The sequence below is a fragment of the Pteropus alecto genome, unplaced genomic scaffold (genome assembly GCF_000325575.1).
Source record: "Pteropus alecto unplaced genomic scaffold, ASM32557v1 scaffold6, whole genome shotgun sequence".
Classification (NCBI taxonomy): domain Eukaryota; kingdom Metazoa; phylum Chordata; class Mammalia; order Chiroptera; family Pteropodidae; genus Pteropus; species Pteropus alecto.
Genome location: NW_006437738.1, coordinates 771,805 through 780,621, shown reverse-complemented (window position 1 = coordinate 780,621; position 8,817 = coordinate 771,805). Strand labels below are relative to the sequence as shown.

The window sequence follows — 8,817 nt, the reverse complement described above, 5'->3', positions numbered from 1 at the left end:
CGGCGGCGCGGCGCCATTCCGGGCCGGGAGCAGGCAGCCAGCAGCCCTGTCCTCACCGCGGTCCGCCCGCCGCCGCTAAATACCCGGATGCGCCGCCCGAGCGCCAGACGCGGAGCTGGGAAAAGAGAGGCAACGGAGGCGGTGGCAGAGACAGATCCTGAGCCAGAGACGGAGCCGGGCACCGACACTGACCGACCGGCGGGGCCGTGCTACGCAGAACCGGCTCAGCGAGTCCTCCTGTGACCCAAGCCAGGTCCCTAAGAGCCGGGCATACGGACTGGTCTCGGAGTCAGGGGCGCTAGAGTCGATCCCGTGTCAGGCTTCACTCGCCTCCGACAGGGGCTGGCCCTTTTGAAGGCGCCTTCTTCAACAGCAGGACGAGGCAGGCCACCATGACCGAGAACTCCACATCCACCCCTGCGGCCAAGCCTAAGCGGGCCAAGGCCTCCAAGAAGTCAACAGACCACCCCAAGTACTCAGACATGATCGTGGCTGCCATACAGGCGGAGAAGAACCGCGCTGGTTCCTCGCGCCAGTCCATCCAGAAGTACATCAAGAGCCACTACAAGGTGGGCGAGAACGCCGACTCGCAGATCAAGTTGTCCATCAAGCGCCTGGTTACCACTGGGGTCCTCAAGCAGACCAAAGGAGTGGGTGCTTCGGGGTCCTTCCGGCTGGCCAAGAGCGATGAACCCAAGAGGTCGGTGGCCTTCAAGAAGACGAAGAAGGAAGTCAAGAAGGTGGCCACGCCAAAGAAGGCAGCCAAGCCTAAGAAGGCTGCCTCCAAAGCTCCCAGCAAGAAACCCAAAGCCACCCCAGTCAAGAAGGCCAAGAAGAAGCCGGCTGCCACGCCCAAGAAAACCAAAAAACCCAAGACTGTCAAAGCCAAGCCAGTCAAGGCATCCAAGCCTAAGAAGGCCAAACCAGTGAAGCCCAAAGCCAAGTCCAGTGCCAAGAGGGCCAGCAAGAAGAAGTGACAGTGAAGCTTTTCTTGTGGACACTCCTGCCTGTCTCCTATTTTCTGTAAATACTTTTCTCCTTCTCTCTTACTCTTCATCTGCAACCCCTTGTCCCTTTCTATTCTGACTTTATGAGAGACAGAATTTGGATTCCTCAGAAATTGGGGAATAGTTTATTTTTCCTTAACCAGTCGTGCAAGGACAGCAACAACAATCTCATCTCTGTAATGATGAGAATATACTTAATTTTTTTTTTAATTTGTTAATTACTTGTTTTGGGGTGGGTTTGTGTTTTGTTTAGTTGGGTGGTTTGTTTGCTATGAAGGAAAAAGGGCAGGGGATCAGGAAGGCAGCTTGTTCTGGCTAGGTGAGAGGGAGCCCAGGAATTGTAAGGTTTGTAGGGATATCTTTTAAGACGATTTCGCAAAGTTGAGCAGCCCTTGTGAGTTTCAGAACCTTAGTGGGGTGGAGAGGGGTGGCAGCAGCTGAATGCAAAGGAGGGAGGTGGAATTAAAACCCTCCCTGGCCTGACTTCCACCTCCCAGTGGTGAGCAGTGGGGTATTCAAGTCGAATTTCCTTCTCACTTCTGTTAGTCTGCCCTTGTGGCCTCCCTATTGTCCTACGGAAGGGGAGGGTGTCAGAGTGACAGCTAGTCTGAGAAGCCGCAGCTTCTCTCAGTCAGCTGGAAACTAGCCATGGAGGGGGTTTCTTTGTGGCTTCCGAAAGTCTCCTGTTAAATGGGATTGGAAACTTTGGGGGAAGGGTGGGGAATCAGTCAGCCAAGTGCCTCAATGTTCCCTGTTGAAACTTGGGTTTTTCCACGCAATTGGATTGTATCCTAGGAGGAATTTTTCCCTCCTGGTTTTTGGTTCCTCCTGTACAAGAGGTGGCTTTGCTTGGTGGTCTGGTAGGGCTCCAGCCCTGCCACCACCACTTTAAAACCTCCCGACCTCTTTTATTTCTGAGTCTTTTTCTAAGTAGTGGTAGATGGGGGAGGGGTAGTGGGCGGGGAGTGGACAGTAAGACATACTGCAGTCGATTTTGAATTGCTAAGTAGTTTTACAGAGCTAAGTTTGTGTGCGTGTAAATGTGTATATACCTATTTAGAGCTAGCACTTAAGTTTCACACCCGGGAGCTGGGAGAAAAAACCTGTACAGTCTTATAAAATAGGAAACGTGCAATTGCGCGTCGTCCTTCCCCCCGCCCCTTTTTTAAACAAGTGTTATTTGTGCCGGGAAGAATTTGCTGTCTTTGTAATTTCAAAACTTTAAAATAAAAATTGAAAAAAGACAAAACCTGAGCTGTGTTTTTCCTCACTTCTAAGACTGAAGGAGAAGGCGGAGAAATTTGGCGAACGAACAGTGGGGGAAATCTGGGACATCTGCACCTGAGAGTGGGGGTGAGGGTTCCAAGAGCTCAACAGACCAGGGAAACCTTAAGGCTGGAAGGGACAGAACGTGTTTCTGGCTGCGCCTCCCTTCGGGGTCCAATGCAACCCCGTTCCTTGATAGAGGTACGTTTGTAGGCAGGGGATGGGAATGCGGTGGGGGTCCGGTGCGCTGGGCCCTGCCGCGCCTTTTGCCGCGTCGCCACCCCTAACCCTTTAGGGACCGTTCCAGTCTCAATTTACAAATCAATCCACTTTCTTGCTCCGCACATCCCGCCCAGCCCCGCCCCTTCCATAGGGCCCCTCTCGCTCCGATTGGCCGCCGGGGCCCGGCCCCCCGGCCACGTGATGCGGTCGCTTTGCGCAAGGCTCTGAAAAGAGCAGGCGCGCTCGCGGGAGGTAGGCGAGGTGGGTGCGAGGTGGGCTAGCTGCGTCCTCCGCGCCGCACTCTGCGGGGTCCCCCGTGGCCGCCGTGCACACACAGCGCTGGCTCAGCTGCGTGGCATCCTGGAGGAGGAGCTGGAAGGGATCCGTGGGGCTGGTACCTGGAAGAGCGAGCGGGTCATCTCGTCGCGTCAGGGGCCGCGCATCCACGTGGACGGCGTCTCCGGAGGTAATTCCCCTCCGCCGGAGTCATCGGACGTGGCCGGGTGGTAGAGGGCCGTTCCGAAGCTTGCGGTGAATGGAGGTCCTGGAGGCAGTGGGCGGCGGGAGCCCCTGTACACGTAGCACTGGCTCCTCTCTCAGCTCTCAGGCTGACTCCAGGGCTTCCCAGTGTTAACTCTAACCTGGTAAAACCCGTTTCCACGGAGGGAAACGATTCGCCCTGGAGCATCTCTTGACTCAGAGGACAGGCTTGGACTGAAACCCAGTCCTGGGAGAATGTGAGGAAAAGAGAGACACACAGTTGGGTCTCGCCTTGGTACTTCAAGTAAGGGTGGTGGGAAGATGCAGCAAGAAACCCCACATTTCTGGAGCTTCTGCTTTGTACAGGCCTCTACTAATTGCTACACGTGGACTCCTGCACACCTCCAGATGTAGGAACGACATCCCATTTTACACACATGGAAATTGAAGCTCAGAGATATAAAGTAGGCTGCCCCAAATCCCCCAGCTAGCCGTAGGCAGAGCTCGACTTTGGTCCAGGTCCTCTGGTATATTGGAGCTGAAAAGTCACCTAATGGGCCAAAGAGGCCAACTTCCCGACCAAAGCCACAGTGAGCAAGGGGCTCATGGACTGCTGCAGGAGTCACGCTATGAATTGGCTTCCCTCATTTCTGTCTAACCATTGATCACTGCTCCTCTTGTCTGTGCCAGGCCCCAGGTGGATGCTGGTTATAAACAGGCCCCCAAACCTGCCTTCTGCCCAGTAAATAGGCATGGAATCTTTGGTGCGATGGCACTCATTTGTAAAACAGAGGTCCCAGGAAAACCCTACCTTCCCCCAGGGGAACTTGGAGCAGGTGAAAAGATGGGAAATTAGGAGACTCAGGTGCTCATCTTGTTTTTACTTCTCCCAGGCTGAGAGAACCTTGCCCTCCTCAGGCTTCTTTCCTCCTTGGGTCATTTGTGTTCACTTTGGGCTTTATAATTTAGGGTCCGAGTCTCAGAGGCACCCCTTTGGGCCTGTGATTCTATACCAGGCAGCAAAGTCAACTGTGGAGTTTGAGGACTGAGGTTGGTGTCTGACTCAACTCTTCTTTTACCAAGGGCCAGATGACAGGTTGTCGGCGGTCCTCAGGGACAGGAGAAGCCAGTGAGGCAGGGCTGGGTTCTTCCTTGGGGAGAATGTGATTCAGAGCCAGAGTTTAAATTTCTCATCCTTCAGGGCATCTCTCTGACCTTTCCTGACCTTTCCTCTCCTGTAGCTGGTGGATTTGGTGCCCCTCCTAAGAGCCCCCAGCTCTCCATCCTGCCTCTGCCCCAGAACAGATCGATCATACTGTATGGTCGTTGCCTCCTCAAGGGTGAATTTACTCTCTAGGCCTCCAGGGTTTGGCCCTGACACCTTTCCAGGCCGTTCCTTAGGGCCTTGAGCAGCTGTGTCTGTTCCCTGTCCTCCATCTCAGGAATCCTTAACTTTTGTGCCAACAATTACCTGGGCCTGAGCAGCCACCCTGAGGTGATCCAGGCAGGTCTGCAGGCCCTGGAGGAGTTTGGAGCCAGCCTTAGCTCTGTCCACTTCATCTGTAGGACCCAGGTAAACAGCGGGTGTTGATGAGGTGGAGGGAGCCTTGTCGCAGGGGTTAGGCACCAACCTCAGTGGTCTGCTTCTCGTAGTCAGCAGAGCTGGTTTAGCCAGCTCAGCTCATCCCATCCCAGGGCCCTGGGCTCACTCTTAGCCCCAGATCTGTCCACTAGAGAGACTGTGTTCAGGCTTCTGTTTTGCTGCAAAGCCTTAGGCAAGAAGCCTTACCTCTCTGGGCATTCATTTCCCTACCTGCAGAACAGAGTTCACCTGTCCACCTATGGGAAAGGAAGAGCAGTAAGCAGAGATTGAGACTGATGGCTCTGGAGCTATTCTGCCTGAACTCAGTTCCCAGCACCACCTTCAACTGGCTCTCTTACTGTGTGCAAATGTCAACCTTTCTGTGCCTCAATCCCTTCACTGGTACTTAATAGAAGCTTTGCAAATTAGAGTTAATACATGTAAAAATGCTTAGAACAGTGCCTAACACATATTAGTGCTCAGTAAATGTTGGTTATTATTTTGTAAATGTTACAAAATAAACATATGAAACTTACAGTGCTTACTATATGTCAGGTACTATTTTAAGAACATTACAAATAATTTATTAATGCTCATAACAGTCCTAAGTGATGGGTGTTATTTTTGTCCCTCTTAAAGAGGTGAGGACACTGAGGCCCAGAGAAGTGAAGTGACTTGTTTAAGGGCACACAAGCTGTCGTGGGATTTGAACCCAGGTGGCCTGACTCAAGAGTTCGTGCTCCTATTTGTGATTATTATTACCTGTCCTCAGAAGGTGAAGATGAAATGAATGTCAGAAATAGAACTCCCTACTTCCAGCCAGGGCACTTTCCAACAAAACCCTCACCCAGGCTGGACAGCTTTCAAACCCAAGGATTTAAGGCTCAAATGAATTACTTGTGTAATCTGCTTCTTTGCCATGAAGCAACCAAAAAAGGCGCTCAGTTTTATATCAGGAAGACACATCTCCCTTTGCCATCCGTAATCCCACCATCTGACCCCCATTACAAAAAGAAGAGCCAACCAAGAAGGGGCACCTAGCGAGCCCCTAATTTCTCAGTGAGAACCAGCTGTGAGATTCCTGTCAGCTCTGAAGAACCCTAGTGGTGGAGAAAGGAGAAGCCAAGGCTCGGTCCGTTTGCAGCCTTCTAAGCCTCTGTCCCCAGGACTTGTCCCACAGACATTAACACCTGTTTCACTCACTTCCTTTAGAGCATCCACAAGGATCTAGAAGAAAAGATAGCCCATTTCCACCAGCAGGAGGATGCCATCCTCTATCCCAGCTGTTTTGATGCCAATACTGGCCTCTTTGAGTTGTGTGGAGGCTGCGGGTGGGAGTTGGTGAAGCCTGCTAGGCTGTGGAAGGCTTGGAAGTGGGCAGTCAGGAGAACCGGTGCCAGTGCCATGGCTCGAGGCTCCAGTGCCCATTTCTTTCGGAGGTCAGTATGGGCCAAGTAGAGGCTCCAGGAAGAATCCTGAGGCTTACAAGACCAACTTCCAGAGTATTTAGGGGTTCACCTACATCACCTGGAAGGCTAGGGTAGGCAGGGGCCAGGCATTTGCTAAACATGTTCTCACTACAGCACGGCCCTGGTTTGGCCCAGTCTTGGGGCTCTGGCAACTCAGAGACAGAGGGCTCCTTGCCTCCCTGCCTGGAGGAATGCCCTGGCTGGCGGAGAAATTTGGGCTTAAGGAGAGTCATAGGAGAGGAAGAACCCCAAGGTGGTTGGGGGATGGCTTTACTCCAGCTGCTTTCCTCCAGGCCCTGCTGACCCCAGAGGATGCAGTCCTTTCGGATGAGCTGAACCATGCTTCCATCATCGACGGCATCCGTCTGTGCAAGGCCCACAAGTACCGCTTCCTCCACCTGGACATGGCTGACCTAGAGACCAGGCTGCAGGAGGCCCAGGCAGGGCAATGCCGTGGGTTCCAGGGGCAGATTGGGCTTCTCCTCAGCCTATCTCCTGGTGAAGGGAGGCTTGATGAGGCCAAGTCCGTATTCACAAACAGCCTGAAAGTTTGAAAGAGCCAAGATTTGAATCCAAATCCCTAGACTCGGAGCTGAATTCCATTACGCCATGTTGCTTTGAGTTTTTTAAATACTTCATGTGTGGCAGACCCCTAATAGGCATAACAGTGAGAAGAGCTTATAGAAAGAAGTGGCCCCACCCCACCCTCTGAAGGGGAGACTAAAAGCATCCTCACTGCCCAGGGCTAAGTGTGGCTCCAGACTGCCCCGGAAGAGATGGGTAAGGCTCAGAGAGGCATAGATGAGGGAGAAGATGTTCTAGTCCCAGTACAGTGGTGCTTGCGTGACCACCTCTGTTCTGGGCACGGGGCCAGGTAAGCTCTTAGAGCCCCAAGTAGCACAGAAGGTGGGTGGTTTGGCTCAGCTTGCAACACCAGCTGCCACTGTCCCTGTCTTCCTTGCAGAAACATCGACTATGCCTGGTGGCCACTGATGCGGCCTTTTCCATGGACGGCGACATTGCACCCCTGCAAGAGATCTGCTGCCTCACCTCTCAATATGGTGCCCTGGTCTTTGTGGATGAATGCCACACCACTGGCTTCCTGGGGACCACCGGACCGTGGGAGCATGTGGCACCTGAGGCCTTGGGTTGGGCTTCTAAGGGTGGGTGGGAAACTGAGAGGCCAGCCCCCAGCCCAGCCCGTGGTTGCTGGGTGCTCGGGTGGCCAGTGGTGGCGGTGGCAGCTTCCCTTGTAGAGGCGCGGATGAGCTGCTGGGCGTGATGGACCAGGTCACCATCAGCTCCACACTGGGGAAAGTGCTGGGTGGAGCATCAGGTGCCTGTAGGGTTGTGTCCCCGGAGTCTCCTTATCCACATGCAGGGCCCTGGAGGCCTGTGAGAGAAGGTCGGGAGGGGAGACCTGGGGCTGCAGAGAAGAGGGCAGCATGGACTGTACTCTCAGGCGGGACTTCAGGTAGGCTCCTGGCCCCTGACTGCCCCCGCTGGGCCCCTGGTGTCCCTGCTGCGACACCAGGGACACCAGCGTGCCCGGCCCTACCTCTTCTCCAACAGCCTGCCACCTGCCGTCGTTGGCTGTGCCTCCAAGGCCCTGGACCTACTCATGGAGAGCAATGCCATTGTCCAGTCTATGGCAGCCGAGACCCAGCCGTGAGGTCCCTGATGGGTGGGGAAAGATGGGGTAGGGGCGCCCCCATGTGCCTACTCAGCCCACCTCCCAAGTCTCTCTTCCTTGGCCTCTTCCTTCCATTTCCTGGTGCGTTTCTCTGCGAGTGACCCTGGGTCTCCCCATCTTGTGCCATCTCCTTTCCACCTCCCTTTTTGGTCTGCTTGTTCCTCTGCCTGGCTTCCCATCTGACTCTCTGCATCTACATCTCTATCCCTATTGGTCCCCCCTGCAGACTTGGGTACAGATCTTGGGTCACATGCCCATCGGGAACAAGTGCAAATTCTCCACAGTCCCCCAGCGACCTGTGATGCCTGGCTTGTGCCCACAGGTTCCACAGTAAGATGGAGGCTCCTGGCTTCACCATCTCAGGAGCAAATCACCCCATCTGCCCTGTGATGCTGGGTGATGCCAGGCTGGCCTCTTGTATGGCAGATGACATGCTAAAGAGAGGTAAGCGGGCCAGGACAAGAGTACCGGCTGTAGAGAAAAGGGGGGGAACCCCTAGACTGAATATTTTCCCTTATCCCCACCCTACTACCTTCTTAGAGCACCTGTCCAAGCTTAAAAACTCCAGGCCATGTGGCAGTCCCCTGTAAGACACCTTGTGCAGCTCCCTTGCCCACTGTGATCCTCAGGAAAGTAGGAGCTGTGTGTCATGCTCCAGAGCCTGCCTGGCCTGGTGAGGCCCAGGCTGACTTTCTCTATCTTCTCAGGCATCTTCGTCATTGGGTTCAGCTATCCAGTGGTTCCCAAGGGCAAGGCCAGGATCCGAGTACAGCTCTCAGCAGTGCATAGTGAGGAGGACATCGACTGCTGTGTGGAGGCCTTCGTGGAGGTGGGGTGGCTGCATGGGGCACTGCCATGAGCCCTGGGTAGTGACAAGCAGAGCTAACGTCCCCCTCCCTCCATAGTGACAAAGGGGGCCTTTGATAGCCCAGGCCAGAGGCGCTGAGCTCTGTCAAAGTACTAGGGTTGGGCTGGGGCTATATCACGTTGGTCTGCTTTATTCTCTCTGAGCAGGCTGACCTGCTCTGTGACTGGTTGAAGACGCAGGCAGGAGCTGAGGCTCTGCAGGCAGTCTCCTGAGGACTGTAATAGACTTCA

The 8,817-nt window shown here is 54.2% G+C and overlaps 2 protein-coding genes across 2 annotated transcripts; both read left to right on the top strand.

The window, feature by feature from the left end:
• Positions 1-89: 89 nt before the first annotated feature.
• On the top strand, positions 90-2,256 carry LOC102882819 (histone H1.0). Its single transcript, XM_006914748.3, has one exon. It carries the CDS (start codon positions 393-395, stop codon positions 975-977), a length of 585 nt encoding a protein of 194 aa, XP_006914810.1. The 5' UTR covers positions 90-392; the 3' UTR covers positions 978-2,256.
• Positions 2,257-2,499: 243 nt separating this feature from the next.
• GCAT (glycine C-acetyltransferase) lies at positions 2,500-8,578 on the top strand. The gene is made up of 11 exons (XM_015591611.1): positions 2,500-2,504; positions 2,647-2,747; positions 2,833-2,961; positions 4,418-4,548; positions 5,770-5,898; positions 6,320-6,466; positions 6,991-7,145; positions 7,283-7,343; positions 7,561-7,694; positions 8,042-8,163; positions 8,427-8,578. The coding sequence occupies exons 1-11, from the start codon at positions 2,500-2,502 to the stop codon at positions 8,576-8,578; spliced, it is 1,266 nt and encodes a 421-aa protein (XP_015447097.1).
• Positions 8,579-8,817: the final 239 nt, after the last annotated feature.

What these genes read in the sequence shown, in the direction of transcription:
- GCAT (XM_015591611.1), top strand. An exon ending in ACTTCATCTGTAGGACCCAG is followed by an intron (nt 4,549 to 5,769) that starts GTAAACAGCGGG and finishes CACTTCCTTTAG; the next exon opens with AGCATCCACAAGGATCTAGA. An exon ending in ATGGCAGCCGAGACCCAGCC is followed by an intron (nt 7,695 to 8,041) that starts GTGAGGTCCCTG and finishes TTGTGCCCACAG; the next exon opens with GTTCCACAGTAAGATGGAGG.
- LOC102882819 (XM_006914748.3), top strand. Translation starts at nt 393, where the DNA reads ATGACCGAGAACTCCACATCCACCCCTGCGGCCAAGCCTAAGCGGGCC.